The 22029-nt window shown below is 51.6% G+C and overlaps 2 protein-coding genes and 1 long non-coding RNA gene across 4 annotated transcripts in view; 1 reads left to right on the forward strand and 2 right to left on the reverse strand.

Annotated features, from left to right (window-relative positions):
* Positions 1 to 7381, forward strand: part of TRAP1 (TNF receptor associated protein 1) — an 81689-nt gene extending 74308 nt beyond the window's left edge. Inside the window, exons 18-19 of one of the 2 annotated variants that reach the window (XR_001888040.1) lie at positions 5 to 181; positions 5827 to 7381. Coding sequence is in view for 1 of the 2 variants with exons in the window: in XM_017886333.1 (XP_017741822.1) it covers positions 5 to 106 (102 nt within the window). In the remaining variant the exon portion in view is untranslated. Of the gene's footprint in view, positions 1 to 4; positions 195 to 5826 lie in introns of those variants that run through there. The other variant, XM_017886333.1, reaches the window with a different exon arrangement.
* DNASE1 (deoxyribonuclease 1) lies at positions 139 to 3902 on the reverse strand. Its single transcript, XM_017886334.1, has 9 exons — positions 2974 to 3902; positions 2497 to 2635; positions 2080 to 2168; positions 1829 to 1912; positions 1439 to 1554; positions 1089 to 1219; positions 858 to 1012; positions 400 to 496; positions 139 to 314 (listed from the first exon to the last, which is right to left on the reverse strand). Exons 2-9 carry the CDS (start codon positions 2632 to 2634, stop codon positions 267 to 269), a joined length of 858 nt encoding a protein of 285 aa, XP_017741823.1. The 5' UTR covers position 2635; positions 2974 to 3902; the 3' UTR covers positions 139 to 266.
* The window catches only part of LOC108538304 (uncharacterized), a 36271-nt gene continuing 18425 nt past the window's right edge, over positions 4184 to 22029 (reverse strand). The window contains exons 2-4 of the long non-coding RNA XR_001888042.1: positions 17624 to 18182; positions 15508 to 15652; positions 4184 to 7246 (exon numbers count right to left, since the gene is read on the reverse strand). This is a non-coding gene — a long non-coding RNA (uncharacterized LOC108538304). The remainder of the gene's footprint in view (positions 7247 to 15507; positions 15653 to 17623; positions 18183 to 22029) is intronic.

The following is a 22029-nucleotide window of genomic DNA, read 5'->3' on the forward strand; positions in this document are numbered from 1 at the left end:
TCAGATATACGAGAACGCCATGATTGCCGCTGGGCTTGTTGACGACCCTAGGGCCATGGTGGGCCCCTTGAATGAGCTGCTTGTCAAGGCCCTGGAGCGACACTGACAGCCAGGGACTAGAAGGACTGACACCACAGATGACAGCCCCACCTCCTTGAGCTTTATTTACCTAAATTAAAAGGTATTTCTTAACCTGAGTGTTGGGCTATTTGTCTGGCTTCTGCAGCAGGATGGGTCCTCAGTTCAGCTGGCGTGGGGAGGGCTGCTCACTTCAGCATCACCTCCACTGGATAGTGGTCACTGATGGCTTGGGCCTGCAGGCAAGTGGGCACAGGGTCTGGGCTGAGCCTAAGCTCCTGTGTCCCATCCCCATGTGACTGTGCAAGGGAGGACACGTACCAGTGCGTCACTCAGGCCATAGGCAGCCTGGAAGTTAAAGGGAAGAGCCGAGTCGGGAACAACAGCGTCTTGGAGCAGCGTCCCTGCAACCACGATCCTGATGGGTATTGGGAAGAGAGAGTAGGTTCCCCTGTCACCCATGGGCCTGGCTCAGGGCTCACAGAAACTAAACTAAGAGCCCTGGGACCTGCCAGTGCAGGTCTGTGGGTGCCCAAAACTGCACACCCTGGCCTGTGCCCCTCAAAGTGGAAACCACGTGACAGCCTAATGTGTCTGTCTCTCCTCTTATCCCCAAATGCGCTTTTCCTAAAAAACTAAAAATCGTAGCTCTTGTTATTCTGTTTCTTGAGTGGATCAACTGAAGTTCAGTTGGGTGAGTGTCCAAAGGCCTCGAGACTTCTGAAGCCAGACGTATGAGTCACGGCTGCTCTTTGCCTTAAGCGCGATACCCTGCTCACCTGTCGTAGGCACAGTGCGTGGATGTAGCTGTGGTGTCAGCGCTGTCAGGGATCAGCCACTGGAAGGTTGGGCTCGTCCGCAGGCGGATGGATGACCACTGGGAGGGTCTCACATAGCTGCAGCCCGCATTGAAGTCGCCCATCAACATGACGTCCTACCAGGAAACGTTGCCTGTGGGCCCAGGGACAAGTGGAGGCCGCTGGTGCCCACTGCCCCTGGGAAGGTCTCACCTCCAAGCCCCATTTCTTTTGGACATCCAGGTAGACGTCATAGAGAGCATCGATCTCAGCTACTGCGTCCTCCGGGGCAGCATGCAGGGGAACGATGGCAAACTCCCTGACCTCTGTGCAGCGGCCACTCCCTGGGGGCAGGTTCAGTCACCATGTCAGTTGGAACTGTGAATCATGACAGTCCCCCTGGGGGGGGTCATGTTCCAAATGAATGGAAAACCCAAGCCCCGGGGACTGGGAGGGCAGTGTGTGACACAGCCATTCCAGGTTCCCTAGGACGGGATGGAGGCCGTAAGCGCCAAGCTGTGCCCCACCCTGGCCCAGGCAGCACCCAGTGTGGCAGCACCCACCTGTGAATGGGCAGGAGAACCTGACGATGGCTGGCTCTCGGCTGAAGGTGTCGTTTCCACAGGGCTCGCAGCCGTCATCGTAGTAGTAGCTGTCCACCACAGACACCTGGTCAGGCCTGCGGGAAGGCGGGGCAGGAGGAGGTGACCCCAGGCTGGAAGCTGCCCCACTCCTGCTTCCCAGGAGGCAGGCGTTGCGTCACAGACAGGAGGGCGGGCCGGCAAGCCGCCACCTGCTCACCCCATTGGTCCAGGACCTCAGGAAGGTGTTTTCACTCCATCCTGGACCTGCCCTGCAGCCTCAGGTTCTTGCCCCTTAGGACAAACTACTTCCCTGCTCTGCTGGGGCCCTCCCAGGTGAAGGAGGAGCTTCTGGCTTTCTGGACCACCCACCTGTACACGAACAGGTAGCGCTCCTTATAGCTGTTCCGTCCCAGTGGCTCACTGACCACATAGTGATAGGTGTCTGGTGCATCCCTGGATTGAGGAAACAAAAGGTCCCAGTGGGTGGGCGGCTTAGGGGACGCCTCTGACTGCCGACAGCAAGGCTGTGCCCAGGTCCCCCCACCCTTGGGGCCCAAGTGAAGTGAGGCTGTGCCCTGGACGAGATGTCACCTCCCTAGGACCCTGCCACTGTCACCCACTGATTGAGGTTGTCCAGCAGCTTCCCCACGGCAGTCAGGTGGCTGTCTCTGACCTCCTGGACCAGGGCGATGTCGTAGCGGCTCAGGATCTGGGGGCAGGGCCACAGCAGTGCTGAGCAGGGTTGGTGCCACCTAGGGACCCCACACTGCCACAAAGGGAGCCACAGGTGATGCTCATGGCATTGCTGGGTTTAGCTGCAGCCTCATGTTTCTGCCTGGGCTCCTGCTGCCAGCCAGGGACAGCACAGCAGGGACGAGGACCTTGGTCCGCAGCCAAGAGCCTGTTCCGCCGGGCTGGGGGCAGAGGCGCTCATTACCCCACACCTGACACTCTGTGGCCCCACAGGGCTGGCCCTGCCCACCAGCCCCAGACTCCAGAGCTCCTCTGCTTCTGGGGAGAGGCCGCCCTGGCCTCACCTGCACAATGTAGCTGACGAGGGTGGCATTGGACATCTTGGTCTCCCCAAATGTCTGGATGTTGAAGGCTGCGATCTTCAGGGACACGGCCCCCTGCAGTAGTGCCAGCAGTGCTCCCAGCAGCCTCATGCCCCTCATCCTGGGAGAGCACAGGGTACAGAGACATAACAGAAGTGAGACGTCATCCCTGCCACAGCACTCCAGCTTCCAGGGGCCCAGCTGGCAGGGGCTGGTGCAGCTCAAGGTCAGGGGGACGTGGGCAGGGGAAACCCCCGCAAGCCTTTCCTACAACGTCCAGAAACCCAAACAGCTGGCACCACGTGGAGGACCCCGAGTCACTCTTCCATCCAGCAGAAAACCCGCCCGGGAGGGATGCTGGAGCCTCCTCACTTGTCCTCTGCTGGAGGACAAGACTCTAAGCCTCCCTCCCTGCTCCAAACTGGCCAGTCACCCGGAGGCACTCCACCTGGTGCTCACCTGAGAGGATGGTGATGTCCTCAGAGATGATGAGAATGCTATCAAGAATCTGGAATATCCTTTGATGTCAATTTTCTCCTTTTGCTGCTTTAAGAAAAAAAGTAGTTTATGAAGAGAGGTCTCTGAAGAAGCACTTCAAGGCCCTGGCAGTGCTGCTGGGTTCCAGATCCTGCACAGGCAGTGCGTGTCTGGGAGTTTTAAAGGTTCAGGCAGCTGTGACCTTCCCTGGGACAAATGTCACCTGAGGGTGCAAAAACAATGGCTGTGTGTGGCTTTCCGCACAGGTGGTTTGCTGGCATGTGTTTATTTCTGCAAGCACAGGTTTCTTGCTGCTGTGAAAACTGCACCTGATAATGTTTGTACTTGGTTTTAAAATATCTGATAACAAGGCCAAAGGTTCCTGTCCTATGTCCCTTGCACGTGCAGTGGCCCCCATTTTCCAGGATAGGGCAGGGATGGGCCAAGTGTGTTGGGGGGGTGGGTTGGGCTCCAGTCTCCCTGTCTCTTGTCTGGGGGCCCCAAGGACACCTTGGAGTAAGAGGCCAAAGCCACATCCAAGGTTGCAAATGGAGCCCCCTGGTGGCTGGACAGCCATGACTGCTCTATGGCCCAGGACACGCCTGCCTTCCTGATTCGTCGCCATCAGGTGCAGGCAACCCTGCAGGAGGCTGAGGAGCTTGGAACAAGCAGGCGGGGGCCTGCAGCACCAGCGCCATGGGGCTAGGACAGGTGGGGGCTGCAAGGCCCACCCCAATTGCCAGCCAGGCAGTGGGGAGCCTTCTTGAAGTGGACAATAGGCTGTGTGTTTAGGCCCAGGGGATCCTGAGTGACCAGATCACAAGGGCAGGGCAGCAACTAAAGGCCAGGCCTCAGGTCTAGTCATTTATTGTTTTTGTTTTGGGTTTTTGTTGTTTTTGAGACAGGGTCTCACACTGTGTTGCCAAGGCTGGAGTGCAGTGGCACAATCATGGTTCATTATAGCCTTGACCTCCAGGGCTCAGATAATCCTCCCTCCTCAGCCTCCTGAGTAGCTAATATGAGTGTGCCACTGTGCCTGGCTAATTTTTAAATTTTTTTTGGTAGAGATGGGGTCTTGCTGTGTTGTCCAGACTGGTCTTGAACTCCTGGCTTCAAGCAATCCTCCCACGTAGCTGGGACTATAGGTGCATGCCACCAAGCCCAGCTATTGGGTTTTTTTTGTTTTGTTTTGTTTTGAGGCAGAGTTTTGAAGCACAGCATTGCCCAGGCTGGAGCGCAGTGACGCTATCTGGCTCACTGCAACCTCTGCTTCCCGGGTTCAAGCGATTCTCCTGCCTCGGCCTCCTGGGTAGTTGGGATTACAGGCACACAGCACCATACCTGGCTAATTTTTGAATTTTTAGTAGAGACGGGGGTTTCACCATATTGGTCACACTGGCCTCAAACTCATGACCTTGTGATCTGCCTGCCTCGGCCTCCCAAAGTGCTGGGATTACAGGCGTGAGCCACCGCACCCAGCTATTTTTTAAGTTTCTCGTAGAGACAAGGTCTCCAACTCCTGAGCTCAAGCAATCTTCCCGCAAATGCTGGGGTTACAGGCGTGAGCCACTGCACCCGGCCAGGTCCACTCATTTCTTGGAATCTTTTTGATTTTCCATTTGTATTTATTTCCTGAGGCTGCTTTAACTACCACAAGTTTGGTTGCTTAAAATAATAGAAATGGATCCTCTCACAGTTCTGGAGACTGGACGTCTGCAGTCAGGATGTCAGCAGGACCCTGCTCCTCCTGGTGGCTCTGCGGGGACGCTTCTTGCCCTCCAGTTTCTGCAGGCTGCCAGCAATCCTTGGCCTTCCTTGGCTGTGGCTGCATCACCCCAGTCGCTGCCTCGTCTTCTGATGTGTGTGCCTGCATTTGGGGTCCTCCCAGAGAGCAGGGATGATGTCCTTATCTCACCAGCCTTTACTCAACATCTGCATCCTTTTTTGCTACAAAAATCAACATTCAGAGGTTCCGGGGTGAGGGCACAGCTATTTTTTGAGCCACCCCTGGGTCTTGCCCGCTTGGAAGGGGCTGTGCTGGCCCTCCAAGACAGCCCTGCACATAGGATCATCTGTGGTCCCCCTGGGGGAAGAGGGCCTGGAGGGCTTGGCAGAAGTCCAGGCGAGATTCAGGTATGAGAACTGCAGGAAATGAATACAAATGGGGTCTGCAGGAGGCCTCAAGGCCAAGAGTCAGCAGGGGCCAAGGTCAAAGGTCAGGAAAGTGCTAGGTCTGGCCAGCTGGTCATGAAGCAGAAGGTGGGCCCAGTGGGGACTAGAAATAGGAAGGTAAACCACCCTCACCAAGACTGGCGCCCATTCCATAAAGACACGCCGACAGACACCTCTGGCTGGCAGCGCTAGTGCACTGATCTGTCCCTCCTTTTGGGACGGCGTCTACCAGCTGGAAACACCGCCGCTCCTCCGGCTGCCAGAGGCCCCACTGCAGGCTTGTCCAAAGGCTTCAGCGATGGTTCTTCCCTGTTTGCAATCTCTGAGTCTAGGACAGCCTCCATTATGTCAAAATCCAGTCCCCACGCGAGGCCACCAGAGGATTTGGTGTAGGAATTAGTCCTCTGCCTTTGGTGTTTGCCTTTCCTGGACACACATCTGACAGCGACCCATCACGGGGAAGGGAGTAAGGCTAGAGGGCGGCCACTGTCCTCCACAAAGAAGCTGTGTGGTGCAGCTTCCAGAGGGGCACAGGGACACAATTATAGCGCACAGAACAAGTGTCCAGCCCCCCACATGCGCTCAGCACGTAGGACAAGGGTTCCCCTCTGGTCTGTCATCCCCTCCTGGCTCTTGACCAAATGCTGCCCCATCTGCTTTCAGGTGCTCCCAGGCAGTGCCCCTGCTTCCTCTACCTGCCAGAAGGAAGGCTGGAACTTGGGCCTCACTGTACAAATGGCAAGCACTGCCTGCCGTGTGGCTGCCCTCAGCATGGGCTTTGGAGACGGCAGCACAGCCCTGGAGGAGGCTGGTCTGACATGGGGCCTGTCTGGGATCACTGCTGGGCCTTCAACCATCTGGAGCCTTCATGTCTTCTGTCAGATCGAGTGACATTATTCCCAGAAGAATCGTTTCACCTCCTCAGAAGCCATCGTGCCCCTGCGGCCTGTGGCCTGTGGAGTCTCCAGCACTCTCACTTCTCCCTCGCGGATCTCTTTTCTGTCTGTGTCAGTCAATGCTGCCAATGCTGTTACAACAGCCACCTGAACACTCAGTGTGTACACACGCATTTCTCTCACGCTGGCAGGTCAGCTGGGATGGCTCTGCTGCCTGGGCCTCGTCCTGGGACTGGGCTGGAGGGACTGCAGCTCCCTGGGCACCCTCTTCCCACAGCATGGAAGGTGGAGGCTCCCAGAGTACAAGCAGAACACGTGCCGCCCTAAGGCTGAGGTGGACCTGGCTGCTGTCGCTTCTGCCCACATTCCATGGGTGCTGTCGAGCTGCAGGTCCAAGCCCCACATCAGGGGAGTGAGTGGGGTACACTCTTCCCATGCTGGGCCCCACTCTGGAGATAGGCCTGGGGAATGCCCAAGGAGGAAGCCCAGCCTTTCTGGGATTTTCACATCCACAGAGAATGGGTGCTGTCAGCCAAGGGCAACAACGAGAAAAGCTGACTGCCTTCTCAGATCAGGATGAGCTGTTTTTACACCAACCCCAAGGATCTGCAGCCTTCTCAGGTTAAATTAAACCTGTCCCAGACACAGGAAGGGAAAAGAGCACATAACAGTTATCTTGACATCTAAGCCAGGTCACATGCTCTGATTTGGCTGAAATTACAGGATAAAGGAAAAATCCTACAGGCACCATGGCTGGAAACAAATGGCCTCAAAGGAATACCGGTAGCGATGGCTTTATGCAACCACAGCCGGTGCTGTGTGACCCGGTGACATGCAGGCCAGGGAGGGTACCTTTCTACCCATCAAGAGCAAAAGAGGGAAGGACGCAGAGCTGTGGTTTCCAATCTACACGGAGGCACCCCCATGAACTCACAGGGCACCATCAGATCCTCCTTAATGTTGAAGGAAGCAGTGATGCTCTGCTCTGCTCAAGGCCATTCATGGTCTCAACGTTAACATTACCTTGCTTTATAGGGTATCTTCCCTCTCTCTGCCAGGCTGGGTTGTGGCAGTTACTGAACAAGCAATGACTGAAGGTCGACGTGGAAAACCGAGGCAATGAGGGTAGCGGTGTTCTATCAGATTCCAAGTTGAAGAGGTGCTCGACAGGCACACACATCCCATGACTAAACAAATAAGATGAACATTTTTCCTTATGTATTACTTTTCTGTATTACTTTTCTAGACATCCACTATCAGTAGCCAGGACACAAATACTTATTACTGGGGTTTACTTATTTAATAAACGGAACTGTGAGGGATTTTTTTTTTTTTTTTAATGACCATATAATCTGGACTTATTAACTTTAGGTCACAGTAAGTTAAAAGATAGAAAAGGTCTCATATTACTGGAATTCAAAATTGACCATATAATGAAGAAGAAAACTAACAATAGAACAGGGCAATGTTCGAATAGCTCAGTAGGGCCAAAAGATCAGCGTATATCCTGCATCATCTTTCACGCAATGTCGCAGCTTTTTTCCCCTAAACATAAAGGCAGATTAATACAAATTAGCCTTATTTAGAATATTCATTTATGTTTCCTTCTGATATTGATATTTGAATGGAAAATGTATGAATAACTCATGGTTTCTACTGAAGTTTTAAGAGTCTACCAGATGATGCTCGGATTTGCACGATGCTAGAATAAGACACTACTGGGTGATGATTGCAAAGTATGAGCTGCAGATAGAATCTAAAAGGACATACATAATAACAAGTATTTTATAACTTAAAAGACATATAGTAAATATAAATGAACTCACACAACCTACTTACAAACAAAACTAGAATAAACACAACTTGTAGGAACCAACTCCCGTTGATTTCACCACTTAACAGTAGCAAGTTCTCAGGTGGGTCGTTTCATTTAAGGATGACTTGAAATTTTACGAGACCACCTTAGCTCCCACATACGAAAACTGTGGAAGAATTTTTTCTTATCAACTAGAAGTTGGGGAAAATACACTGAGATATAAAATGATACAGCTTCTCACACATTTGAAGGCCCATATCATGCCTAAATTTCTACTGATTTAACTTAAGAAGCTCCTTGCCCTGAGAGATTCTTTATCCCACAACACTTTACTCAGATGTGGCAGAGAGTCCCAGGACACTACCCAGGCCACAAGATAAAAAACGCAACCTGTCTCCTATCTGGCACCACTGTTAGGGATGTCTTTTGGCCTGCTATTAAAATAATTATTGAACCTTAATCAAGAGTGCTCTGAACTGAGAAAGTGTGAAGCTCTGATCTGACCTCATGGGTATGGCTGAGTTACATTTCCTGCTTTACCGCATATAACTTCTTTTCTAGCCTTCATCATTCACCACTGCTTCAACATTCTGTCACAAAGAAATTCTCAGTTCTACAAATTGCTACCGAAAAGAATAACTGCAAAGGATTAAACATACCACCGTGTTTCAATACATAAGTTCATGTTGGCATAAAATAATTACCAGCCACCTTAGGGGGATGCTAGGAAGCCAACTTCTTATTCTGCAAAAAGGCAAAGTCAAAGGATCAAGGCGGTATTCTGCCTTTCCTATGAAAGAGGACTGCCCAGTAACCCATAGTTCAAGAACGCTCTCTTTAGATAGGTGGATTCCAGCTAATACACGAAGAAGGAATGCTAGACTTGAAAGTCACCATTTTGCAGTCCCTAATCTCAGCCCTGATGTAGTGGCTGCTAACATCACAAAAGACAGCCTCTGTCCCTTCTAATCCAAGACCACACACCACAGCACTTAGCTGAGTTCTTGCCAAAACAATCTTGAATCTGATCAAACCTCTAGATCTAAATGACAACTTAAAGCAAATACAAGGACAGAGGCTCATGTTCAACAGCAGCATGGGGACACAGTACGACTCAGACTGGGAAATCATAGATGGCAAAGGACAGGCTCCTCAATAGATTTCTTTTTTTTTTTTTTTTGAGACGGAGTCTCGCTCTGTCGCCCGGACTGGAGTGCAGTGGCCGGATCTCAGCTCACTGCAAGCTCCGCCTCCCGGGTTTACACCATTCTCTTGCCTCAGCCTCCCGAGTAGCTGGGACTACAGGCGCCGCCACCTCGCCCGGCTAGTTTTTGTATTTTTAGTAGAGACGGGGTTTCACCGTGTTAGCCAGGATGGTCTTGATCTCCTGACCTCGTGATCCGCCCATCTCGGCCTCCCAAAGTGCTGGGATTACAGGCTTGAGCCACCGCGCCCGGCCTCCTCAATAGATTTCAAAATGAAAAGGAGAGGCAGAACTCACAGATTAAAAAAAGTTCGCATTTTGAGATGGATGATAAATGGTAATAAAACTTGAGATATATCAATAAATAAAATGTATGGACCTTATCCAATCTTTTATTCATGCAAACAGATGTTTGTGTAACAAATTATGTAAGAGGCAATCAGGGAAAGCAGAATACTGACCCGTAACTGGGAAGTATTAACAGTAAACTCTTCAGTTTGTAATGGCTCTTATTGGTCTTTATGTTTTGTTTTTAAAGAAATTATTTTAGGAACAGGGTCTCACTATGTTATCTAGGCTGGAATGCAGTGGCTTTTCTTTTTTCTTTTTTTTTTTTTGAGACGGAGTCTTGCTGTGTCCCCCAGGCTGGAGTGCAGTGGTACAATCTCGGCTCTGCACTGCAGCCTGCCTCTGGGGTTCATGCAAGCTTCACTTCTGGGGTTCACACCATTCTCCTGCCTCAGTCTCCCGAGTAGCTGGGACTACAGGCGCCCGCCACCACGCCCGGCTAATTTTTTGTATTTTAGTAGAGACGGGGTTTCACTGTGTTAGCCAGGATGGTCTCGATCTCCTGACCTCGTGATCTGCCCGTCTCGGCCTCCCAAAGTGCTGGGATTACAGGTGTGAGTCACTGCACCCGGCCATTGCAGTGGCTTTTCACAGGCACGATCATAGTGCACTGCAGCCTGGGCTGAAGGGATCCTCCTGCCTCAGCCTCCTGGCATGTGCCACCACACCTGGTTTTGTTTTGTTTAAGACAGGTTCTTGCTCTGTTGCCCATGCTGGAGTGCAGTGGTGCCATCTTGGCTCACTGCCAGCTCCGGCCTCCCAAGTTTGAGCAATTCTCCTGCCTCAGCCTCCCTAGTAGCTGGGATTACAGATGTGTGCCACCATGCCTGGCTCATTTTTGTATTTTCAGTAGAGACAGGGTTTCACCATGTTGGCCAGGCTGGTCCTGAACTCCTGGCCTCAAGTGATCCGCCTGCCTCAGCTTCTCAAAGTGCTGGGATTACAAGTGTGAGCCAACACACCCGGCCACACCTGGCTAATTTAAAAAAAAAAGGGGAATTTTTTTTTTTTTTTTGTAGTGATGGGGTGGGGATCTCACTATGTTGCCCAGGCTGGTTTCAAACTCCTGGGTTCAAGCGATTCTCCTGCCTTGGCTTCCCAAAGTGCTGGGATTCCAGTTGTGAGCTACAATACCTGGCCTTGTATTTGAGAGTCACATACTATTCATAAAAGATTGAAAGACGAAGTGGTACAGTACCTGGGATATGCTTCAAAATGCCGGCCCTGAGGCTGGGAATGAGTACATGAAGGTGCATAATACTAGTCTCTAGTTTTGAATATGCTGAAATTTTCTGGCTGCATGTAGAGCCTCATGCCTATAATTCCCACACTTTGGGAGGCCACAGTGGGAGGACTGCTTGAGCTTAGGAGTTCAAAACCAGTCTAGGTAACATGGCAAGAACCTGTCTCTACAAAATATTAAAAAGTTAGCCAGGCATGGAGGCACACATCTGTGGTCCCAGCTACTCATGAGGCTGAGGTAGGAGGATTGCTTGAGCCTGGAAGGTGAAAGCTGTAATGGGGCATGACCACACCACTGCACTCCAGCCTGGGTGACAGAGCAAGACCTTGTCTCAAAAAGAAAAAAAAGGCCGGGCGCGGTGGCTCAAGCCTGTAATCCCAGCACTTTGGGAGGCCGAGATGGGCAGATCACGAGGTCAGGAGTTCGAGACCATCCTGGCTAACACGGTGAAACCCCGTCTCTACTAAAAAAATACAAAAGCTAGCCGGGGAGGTGGCTGGCGCCTGTAGTCCCAGCTACTTGGGAGGCTGAGGCAGGAGAATGGCGTAAACCGAGGAGGCGGAGCTTGCAGTGAGCTGAGATCCGGCCACTGCACTCCAGCCCGGGCGACAGAGCGAGACTCCGACTCAAAAAAAAAAAAAGAAAGAAAAAAATCCCATTATTAGTTTCTTAAAATTCTACAAATCAAAAGCTTTTTAAGCAATACTGCTTGATCTGATGCAGCATCCAAAAATAAGGTAACAATTAGTTAATGTTAAAAATGAAACTACACACAAAAAATTAAATGCCCAGGTTTCCATCTTAGAAAGACCATCTGGTCACGCCTGCTCAGGAAACACTCCCCTGCTGTCCTCTGAAGCAGGGACTTTCTCTCACACTTTAGCTGTGGCTGGGACATACCCCCTCAGACAGGTCTGTTGGGCATCAGGCATCATAAACTTGCTGCAGCCGCAATGGCCCCTGATTACTTCCCTGCTCATGTCTATGGCCCCACCACCATCCAGGTGCTAGAATACCTGAGATCATCCCAGGCCCCGCTCCCCCTCCAGCCCCACCCCCACCATACACTGTGCGTCTGCACGTCCTCCAGATTCTGCAGCCTCCACACCACCCATCACCACCACTTCTCCCTTTGGCCGCCCTGCTTCCAGCTACATGTCCCAACCATCCCCACGGCTCCCAGAACATCTTGCAAATGTGTAATTAGATCTCATTATTCCCCTACTTAAAATCTGTCACCAGTTTTTCATTGTCCCTAACATGAAATCCAATGCTTACCGTGACCTATGTGATTCTAAGCTCTGAGCCTTCCGCTCTGTCTGCAGAGCTGGGGCCTTCTTGTCATTCCAGTTTCAGCTTAAATGTCACCCTTTCAGAGGACATCCTCTCCCCACTCAACCCCTACACCCGCCATGGCCCCAGGTTCATCTCTGCTGGCCCGTATGGCTCATTTGCTGTGGTGTGTTTACCCTCGTTTATGGCCGGCTTATTCATGGCTGGCTTACAGGAACACAAGCTCCAGGAAGTGGTGGCCAAGAAAGCAGTGGTCTTTCTTGCCCATGAAAATATTACTGGAGCAGAAGAGGTACTCCACAGCCAGCCACTGGACACAGCTGAGCTACAAGCCCACCTCCTACCCAGCAGCTCCAGGCTCCAGGCTCCCGGCTCCCCAAAGACTCCCCAGAGAAAAACCTTCAGAACCCAGCACAGTGGACACTGCAGGGCATCCAGGTGGAACCTGGACATTCTGAGCACTGGGCTTGAGCTGACTGAAAGCTCCCAGGGGTGCAGTGGCTCCCACAACCCTACAAGGCCTACCTGCTCTCGGCTGGCTTCACTTGGGGTTCCTTCTCCCCTCTCCCTTGGGAGGTGTTTGCTGGTCCCAGGGACAGAGCATCTTAGAGGACAAAGGGCTACTATCCTGTACTCAGGTAAAAGGCCAGTGTCTTTGCCGTGACAATGTTTTAACCCCATGTCCCACAACCTGAGCAGGATGCAGTCATCACAGCCCACTGCACTGCCCTTGGCCTGCGCCCCAGCCTGGTTGCGCCATCCCTCGTGAACTAATTTCTGTTCATTATAAAGAAAGCATTAACCCAGGATGGGAAATTTCTCAGAACAGCACACATCAGAATCACAAAGACTCGCAACAGCTGCACAGTCATGCTCAGCAGGCAGCAGACCGCCCCTTCCCCAACCCGGCCTGCTATGGAAGGTCAGCACTTGCCTTCTGCCTTTCACGAGGTGTGGGCCAGAACCACGGCATGTTGGCTCAGCCTGCGCCGGCTGCCCCGTCCCTCCCCACACGCTCCCAGTGCTGCCACTTTCTGCACTCTGCTTTGAGGAGATGCAAATGAAAAGAAGTTTGTCTAGAAAGCCGCTTTCTCACCGGGGAGGTTAGTTAGCACACCCACAGCCTGAGTCCTTGAGGACAATGAGAACTCATGCCCCCAGTGAGGATTTAAACAAAGCCACAAGGTGAACTGCAACTGGACTCCAGTGTGCTGATGTTTCCAACAAGGATCGCAATGAAAAGTAATCCCCCAATTCCCCAATTCCAAAGCCACCTCAGTCTCTCCCAAGTACAAAGGCCTCAGCAGGACCCCCTCCCTGTCCAAGGCTGGGGGGCCACAGAAAGGAAAAGGGAGGGCGCCCTAAGAGTCCAGGAAAAGGACACACAATGTAAAGTGAGCTGGTTGTGGTGGTATTTGCAAGGTATTTTCTTTTTAATTTTTTTTTTCTTTTCAAGAAATGAGACAGGGTCTCTCACTGTTACCCAGGCTGGAGTGCAGTGACACGATCTCAGCTCACTGCAGCCTCCCAGGCTCAAGTGATCTTCCCATCTCAACCTCCCCAGAAGCTGGGACCACAGGCATGCGCCACTGGGCCTGGCTAATTTTTTGTATTTTTTTGTAGAGATGGGGTTTTGCCATGTTGCCCAGGCTGGTCTTGAACTCCTAAGCCCAACTGATCTGCCTGCCTTGGCCTCCCAAAGTGCTGGGATGACAGGCACGAGCTACCATGCCCAGCCTCACAACTTATTTTTCTATTGGTCTTTCTTCTAGAGCACTAATCCTTTTTTCAGCTGATTCCAATCTGCTGGTAAATACACCTACTGGATTTTTAATTTTTTCTTTTGAGACGGAGTCTCGCTCTGTCACCCAGGCTGGAGTGCAGTGGTGCATTCATAACTCACTGCAGCCTCCACCTCCTAGATGCTAGCAATCCTCCCTCCTCAGTCTCTCAAGTAGCTGGGACCACACGCATGTGCCACCATCCCCGGCTAATTATGTAAAATCTTTATGGTTTTGAGACCCAGTCTCACTCTGTTGCCCAGGCTGGAGTGCAGGGGTGCAATCTCGGCTCACTGCAACCTCTGCCTCCCAGGTTCAAGCGATTATCCTGCCTCAGCATCCTGAGTAGCTGGGATTACAGACACCCGCCGCCATGCCTGGCTAATTTTTATATTTTTAGTAGAGACAAGGTTTTGCCATGTTAGCCAGGCTGGTCTTGAACCCCTGACCTCAAGTGATCTGCCTGCCTCGGCCTCCCAAAGTGCTGGGATTGCAGGTGTGAGCCACTGCACCTGGCCTAATTAAAAAAAAAAATTAGTAGAGACAAGGTCTTGCTATGTTGCTCAGGCTGATCTCAAACTCCTCACCTCAGCCTCCCAAAGTGCTGGGATTACAGGTGTGAGCTACTGCACCTGGCTGAATTTTAAATTTCAGTTATTGTGCTTTTCTTAGAACTTCCATTATATTTTTTATGAATTCCAAGTCTATGAAACGATCCATCTCATTTCCATTCTTTAAAATACCTGTGATTGACTGGGTGTGGGGGCTCATGCCTGTAATCCCAGCACTTTGGGAGCCCAAGGCGGTGGATCACAAGGTCAGGAGATCGAGACCATCCTGGCTAACACGGTGAAACCCCGTCTCTACTAAAAATACAAAAAAATTAGCCGCGCGTGGTGGCGGGTGCCTATAGCCCCAGCTACGTGGGAGGCTGAGGCTGGAGAATGGCGTGAACCCAGGAGGTAGAGCTTGCAGTGAGCCAAGATCACGCCACTGCACTCCAGCCCGGGCAACAGAGCAAGACTCCATCTCAATAAATAAATAAATAAAATAATAATAAAATAAAATAGATGTGATTAATATCCTAAAATCTATGTCCAAAAGCCAGCATCTCAGTCTCCTGTGGGCCCATCACCTTTCTTCCTCTGGCCCCCTTTCCCAGTGTACCTGGTGGTCTTCAGCTGAGTGTCAGGGACTGTGTGTGACAGAATGGCAGGGGGTCTGAACATGTCCCCTGACAGGGACAGCCCACCCCCTTCATGGTGGGCAGCAGTGAGACAGTGAATCAGGAACTCCACTGACACTGAGCTCCTCTGCAGTCTTTGTAAAGACCAGCCCAGCTGTGGCTTGTCTCAGGAGAGACAGGGCTGGTCCCAGATGAGAGTGTGGGATATTTCTTAGGCCCTCCACCTGACAGGCCCCAATCTATTCCCTAACTCCACGAAACTGCTAAAAATCCCACTCTGCTTTTCAGCCACTTTCTGCCCCTCTGCCCTAAGCAGTTTTATCAGCAGACGGCTAGAGAGACCAGTTCCTAATGTCCGTCTCTCTTCTCTGGCTCCTTCGCTCAGGGGTCTTGGCCCCTCAGGTCCAGCCGCCTCGGCAGCCCCGAGTGCCCATCTTGGTCTCCCAGCCCTGGGATATTTCCTGCAGCTCTCTGGCTTCCCTGCCTCTCAGCAGCAGCCCCTGCCCAGGTTCTCAGCATCCTGCCCAGCCAGTGCCCCAGGAAGAAGGGCCCGCATTGGAGCAGAAGTGGGGCTCACCTCTGAAAGCCTGCCTGTGTTGTGCTGCTGGGCGGCTCTCTAGTCCTTCAAGCTGGGGCCTTCTGAACAGTGGCCGGCTCCTCAGGTCCTAGGCAGGAGTGCTTTACCGTGAGCTCTTCCACACCAGATGCAGAGCCTGCAGGACCTGGAATGAGTTATTGAAAAGGGGTGAGGGTGAGGACATGAACTGATAACCAGCCAGGCTGGTCCAACTAGCACAGGCCACAAGGACACTTTCCAGCCATAACTGTCCCATCCAGAGATATGCCGGACAATGAGAGCGCCCCAGTGACACAAGGCCGTTTCCCTCTGCCCAGCCAAGCATCCTCTAGGACAGAAGATCTCTGCGTCCTCATGTGAACTCTAGGGTTATGTGTGATGTCCTAACAAGACAGCACATGCCAGACCATGGAAATTGCTTCCATCAGCTCACCCTACAACTCCTCAAAGAGAATGGGGGTGTCTGTCCTCAATACAGGCCCCTACCCTTCCCCTAGAGGCTTCTGACAAGAACCGCACATCACTGCTGCTTCCTGTCCAGGGCTGGCCATGGGGCTCACTGGCAGACACGACTGCCTGTTTCATGTTGACAGTTTCAGGCCTTCACACTGTCCCTCCCCTCAGCGCTCTGCCTCCTCCACAGCTTGTCCCTCCCTTCGCTAAAGCCTCTTTCATTGTATCCAGTTTCAGCAAGCACATGCTGCCCCAGCACTCCATCTCCACCCGGGGTGTCTATTCCTCACCACGAATCACATCTCACTCACACTGTAGTTACACTCTCCTGTTAGATGCAAGCCCCACGAGAGCTGGGCTCCGCCGGCAGCACCGAAAGCAAGGCCTAGGCCGTGGCAGGCGCTCATAGAGAATATGCTGGATGAAAGGTGTGTCAGAGGGGCCTTCTGCTCTGGACCCACGGTTTAAGAGCTCCACTCCCTCCAGCTGCTGGTTGCCCCTACTCAGGGTGAACCCAACACAAGCCTCTCTGAGGAAGGAGTGAGAGGACAGGCTTCTGTCCCATTTGGACTCTTCAGCCTCCACATCCCATGGCCTGGCAGGATGGTGGAGTAACCACAGGTGACATGGGAGGGCACGGTGGTCTGTGGACTAAGGCACCTGTCAGAGCGGGGCTCAGGAGACGATGCTGCCAGATAGCAGAGAGTCAGAACGACTCCACGTGACACAGAGCCCCCAAGCAAAAGATTGACTGCTGTTGGGCAACAGATCCTGGGGGGCTGACATGGGCCTGTCTCCATGGCCAGGAGGGGCTCCCACACCGAGCCCAGCAGGAACTTCGTGCTAGTCTGCACTGGGCCACAGTCCTGGGGGCACTGCCAGGGTCATGATGCAGCCCCCACCACCCAGCCGCCACCATGGCTATAGCCAGACCCTCGGGTCTGAGGCCGAGGCCAAGGCCAAGGCAGTACTGTATTTCTTCCAACTTCGCCCACTCCTTTCCTGGGTGGGATGGCTGAGAAGGCTGGTTCCACAGTTCTCCCCAGGTCCTTGTGAGCCACTGGTCCCCGGCCCTTGCTCCCCTTCCAGCCCCCAGGCACCCTGAACGGCAGGGTGCAGGACACTAAGGCAATGGGGGCCTCCCAGTGGGCAGCCCCACCCAGGGTGTGGGAGGCCATGGGCCCCAAGCTCCCTTGGAGACTTCTCCCACTGCCCCACCCTCAGGAAGCCATGAGCTGTCACCTTCTCTGTAACCAAACTCTTCCCTGGGGACCAGGACACGTGCAGAAAGCACTTTGTGTTTTCTCAGGGCACTTGTGGGGCTGAACTGTTTGGAGAAGCCATTTCACGGGGAAGGAGTTGCACAAAAGAGGCCTTCCCACAGGGGTAGCCTCCAGGACAGACGCCTCCCAAGCCTGGGATCAGTGGAAGATGCTGTCCCTCACCCTGCCGCAGACTCCCCACCAGTCATGAGGGGCTCCCCAGAGGGCCTGCCTGTGCTGGGCCCTCGAGTGTGGGCAGACAGAGGCCTTGCCTCCATTCTCCCTCCAAGGGCCCAGCCCTGGGAACAGGAAAGCACCCCAGGAGGAGAGCAGGCAAGGCATCTGCAAGCCTCAGCCTCTCCAGGAATCACAGGGCTCTGGGAAGCGGCAATGGTTCTCACCTCTCACCACATAAATGCGTCCACTCATCTTGTCAGGGTGGCTTCCTAGGCTCCTCCCCTGTGGCCCACATGGAGGGGTGGCTGCTCATCGGGGCCACGCCCCTCCCCAGCATGGAGCTGCAGCAGGGCCACGCTGGCCACCACCAGCCACCCCGCCACACAGCTGCAGCTGTGGATGGGGTCTCGGGCAGGAGTAGCAACAGCACCTGGGGACTGGGGATGAAGTCCAGCGTGGTCCTGATCCACCCAAAGCCAGAGTTACCACACACGAGTGGCCCTGTTGGGCCTGCTCCCCACTGTCCAAAGTCCACTGGAGTCATGGTAGAACCGTCGAGACAGGACAGTGGCTCTGCCCTTGCAAGCTCATGGGTGACGGGCTCCTGCCCTCGCTTGAGCCCCAGAGGAGGCGCTGATCTTCGGAGGTGCCTGGGCCCAGCAGTGACAGCCACAGGAAGCTAGTTACATGCAACTTGCTGGGGAGGCCGCTACCCAGGCTGCTGCTGTGCCACTTACTCAGCAAGCCTTTCCCATCTTGCTGTTCCCGTTCACACTGTGGTCACTAAAAGGAGAAGAGCAGTGTTAATCATGTCCATCAGCTCAGCCAGCAGCACCTGTTCTGAAACCTCAGCAAGCTCCCGACAGGCTGTTCTGTTTGTTCTGTTTATATACTCATGTAGGATGCAGCAACAGGGAACCCTGAACACCTGGAAAACTGGACAACATACTTTTGTCTTCAGTTGGTGGAAGACAGTGCAGGACAGTGATTCCGACAGAAGGGAAACCAGAGAGCGCGTCCTATGACTGCACCAGTTACAGCCAGGAGGCGGGTTCCAGACTGCAGCACAGGGAGGGAAACTCAGCCTGAACCTGCAGTCTCTCTGAGTTGGGAAGACAGAGTTCAGAGGTCAGGGAGGCCAAGGCTGCTGCTATTTGCAGGGCAGAGTCCTGGGGAGGAGGCAGCTGCACAGAGAGGCAAAGCCAGGATCTGCCCAGGGTCTCCTGGAGTCTTTAGCTGAAAACAGAGCTGTGCCTGAGTGAGAAAAAACTATATGAGAAGGCCCAGAAAAGAATCCTGAGGAAGGAGCAAACAAAAAAATCCCCAGAGTTCCCACGGAATATTTTGTGTTCCCACAAGCCACTGTGGACAGATGTCCTAATTCATGGGGTATTGGGTAGACTCCGCAGAAGGGTATCACCCTTAGTGATAGAGCTAAGTCAGCTGCAGATTAAAGCAGCACCGGACCCACTGAAAAGCTCAGAAGCCTCTAAAGGATCGCCGCTTCCAAGGGACTTAACTGCATACCAGACCCAAACCCAACACTATTCAAAGAAAGTCAACAAAATTCACCAGCCAACAATTTATTTTATTTTTTTGTAGAGACAGGGTCTCGCTATGTTGCCCAGGCTGGTCTTGAACTCCTGAGCTCAATCGATCCACCTGCCTGGGCCTCCCAAAGTGCTGGGATTACAGGCGTGAGCCACCACGCCCGTCCTGCTTTTCTTACTCTTAACTGTTAACAGTTTGTTCAACCTAGTAACAGCAAGAGCTAGGCATGGTGGTGCATGCCTAAAGACCCAGTTAAGAGGCTGAGGCAGAATAGCTCGAGTCCAGGAGTTCTGGGCTATTTGGACTGAGTGTTTAAACTAAGTTTGGCATCAAAATGGTGACCTCCCTGGAATATGGTGACCTCCCCTCCTTAGGCACCACCAGGTTGCCTAAGGAGGGGTGAATAAGCCCACGTCAGAAATGAAGCAGGTCGAAACTCCTGTACTGATCAGTAATGCGATTACACTTGTGAATAGCCACTGCACTCTAGCCTGGGCCACATAGTAACGCTCTGACTCTATTATTAATATTTTAAAAAGCTGCGTACAATGGCTCACACCTGTTAATCCCAACACTTTGGGAGGCTAAGGTGGGTGGATCACGAGGTCATGAGTTCAGGACCAGCCTGGCTAACACGGTGAAACTCTGTCTCTACTAAAAATACAAAAAATTAGCCAGGCATGGTGGCGGGCGCCTGTAGTCCCAGCTACTCAGGAGGCTGAGGCAGGAGAATGGCATTAACCTGGGAGGGGCAGCTTGCAGTGAGCCCAGATCGAGCCACTGCACTCCAGCCTGGGCGACAGAATGAGACTCCATCCCAAAAACAAACAAACAAACAAAAAAACCCTGTCTCAACAACAAAAACAAAAACAAACCAGCAACAGTGTATTCAATGGTTATGGTTTATGAATAAGTGAAATTAATGATGGCAATATCATAAGGGACGTTAAGGATATCATAAGGGATGGTAAGGATGAACTGGGAATGCTCTGTTAGAGGGAACTCGTACAACCCATGAAGTGGTATAGCATCAGTTGAAAGTGGAATTGGATTAGTTGTAACTGTAAATACCAAACCCAAGGGCAAATATTTTTCTTTTCTTTTTTTTTTTTTTTTTTAGATGGAGTCTCGTTCTTGTCATCCAGGCTAGAGTGCAGGGGCGCCATCTCGGCTCACTGCAACCTCTGCCTCCTGGGTTCAAGCCATGCGCCTGCCTCAGCCTCCTGAGTAGCTGGGATTATAGATTACAGGCACCTGCCCCCATGCCCAGCTAATTTTTTATATTTTTAGTAGAGATAGGGTTTTACCATGTTAGCTAGGCTGGTCTCAAACTCCTGACCTCAGGTGATCCACCCACCTTGGCCTCCCAAAGTGCTGGGATTACAAGCATGGGCCACTGTGTCCAGCCAAGACTTTTTAAAAACATAAAATAAGAAGCATAATTGACATGCTAAGAGAGGAAAAAATGTAATCATGCAAGATGTTCATTTAAAGTCAGAGAAGGCAGGAAAAGAGTGGAAGACCAAAATAAAAAGAAAAGGGAAGAATAAAAGCAATAGAAAACAGTAATAAATACGGCAGATATTAATCTAACTGCACTAATAATCTCTTTAATTGTCAATGTTCAAGCAAATAAGAAACAGAAAATGTCAGAATATATCCAAAAATAAGACCCAAGCATGTGTTGGGTCAAAAATGAAGAGAAATAAAGACTTTCTCAGAAGAACAAAAATTAAGGGAATTTGTCATCAGTAAATCCACCTTGCAAAAAATATTAAAAGAAGACCCAGGAAACTCACTTTAAATATAAAGACACAGGTAAATTAAAATTAAAAAGGCCGGGCGCGGTGGCTCAAGCCTGTAATCCCAGCACTTTGGGAGGCCGAGATGGGCGGATCACAAGGTCAGGAGATCGAGACCATCCTGGCTAACATGGTGAAACCCCGTCTCTACTAAAAAAATACAAAAAAACTAGGCGGGCGAGGTGGTGGGCGCCTGTAGTCCCAGCTACTCGGGAGGCTGAGGCAGGAGAATGGCGTAAACCCGGGAGGCGGAGCTTGCAGTGAGCCGAGATCCTGCCACTGCACTCCAGCCTGGACGACAGAGTGAGACTCCGTCTCAAAAAAAAAAAAAAAAAAAAAATTAAAGAGATGAGGCTGGGCACGATTGCTCACGCCTGTAATCCTAGCACTTTGGGAGGCTGAGGTGGGTGAATCACCTGAGGTCAGCATTTCGAGACCACCCTGGACAACATGGTAAAAGCCGGTCTCTACTAAAAATACAAAACTTACCCAGGTGTGGTGGCAGACGCCTGTAATCTCAGCTACTTAGGAGACTGAGGCAAGAGAATCACTTGAACCCGGGGGGTGGAGGTTGCAGTGAGCTGACATCGCGCCACTGCACTCCAGCCTGGGCGACAAAAGCGAGACTCTGTCTCAAAAAAAAAAATTAAATAAATGGATAAAGACCAGGAATCAAAAGAAAGTCCCAGTAGCTATACTGATGTCAGGCAGAGCAGACTTCAGAGCAAGGAAAATTACCAGGGATAGAAAAAGCGTATTACAAAATTATAAAGGAGTATTTCTCTAAGATGAGATAACAAACCTTATGTGTATACACCTAACAACAGAGCATCAAAATCCTCAAGGCAAAAACTGAGAACTGCAAGGAAAAGCAGATGAATTCACTATTATAGTTGGAAACTTCAACATCAATCTACCAAAATGGACAGATCCAGCGGGCAGAAAATCAGTAAGGACATAACGAACTCAACAGCACCATCAAGCAACGGGATAGAATTGACATCTACAGAGTACTTCATCCAACAACAGCAGGATACACATTCCTCTAAAGCTCACATGGAACATTCACCAAGACAGATCACATTCGGGTCCATAAAACACACCTGAGCAGACTAACGCATTTAAACAATTATGAGTTTACGTTCTGGGGCACACAGTATATAATAATGTAATTTTGTGACAACTGAAAGGGGTGGAGATGAAGCTGTAAAGAAGCAGAATTGTTGCATGTTACTCAAGTTACACTGCTATAAATTCAAATTACAGTGTTACACAAA

This window comes from Rhinopithecus bieti, unplaced genomic scaffold (genome assembly GCF_001698545.2).
Source record: "Rhinopithecus bieti isolate Rb0 unplaced genomic scaffold, ASM169854v2 scaffold_13704, whole genome shotgun sequence".
NCBI classification, from domain to species: domain Eukaryota; kingdom Metazoa; phylum Chordata; class Mammalia; order Primates; family Cercopithecidae; genus Rhinopithecus; species Rhinopithecus bieti.

Excerpts from the sequence above, each read along its gene's own strand:
- DNASE1 (XM_017886334.1), bottom strand. The coding sequence starts at position 2,634 with ATGAGGGGCATGAGGCTGCTGGGAGCACTGCTGGCACTACTGCAGGGG. Across the intron at positions 1,555-1,828 it reads CGCTACCTGTTCGTGTACAG|GCCTGACCAGGTGTCTGTGG; the intron begins GTGGGTGGTCCA and ends GCCTTCCCGCAG. Across the intron at positions 1,220-1,438 it reads GTTCTCCTGCCCATTCACAG|GGAGTGGCCGCTGCACAGAG; the intron begins GTGGGTGCTGCC and ends ACCTGCCCCCAG.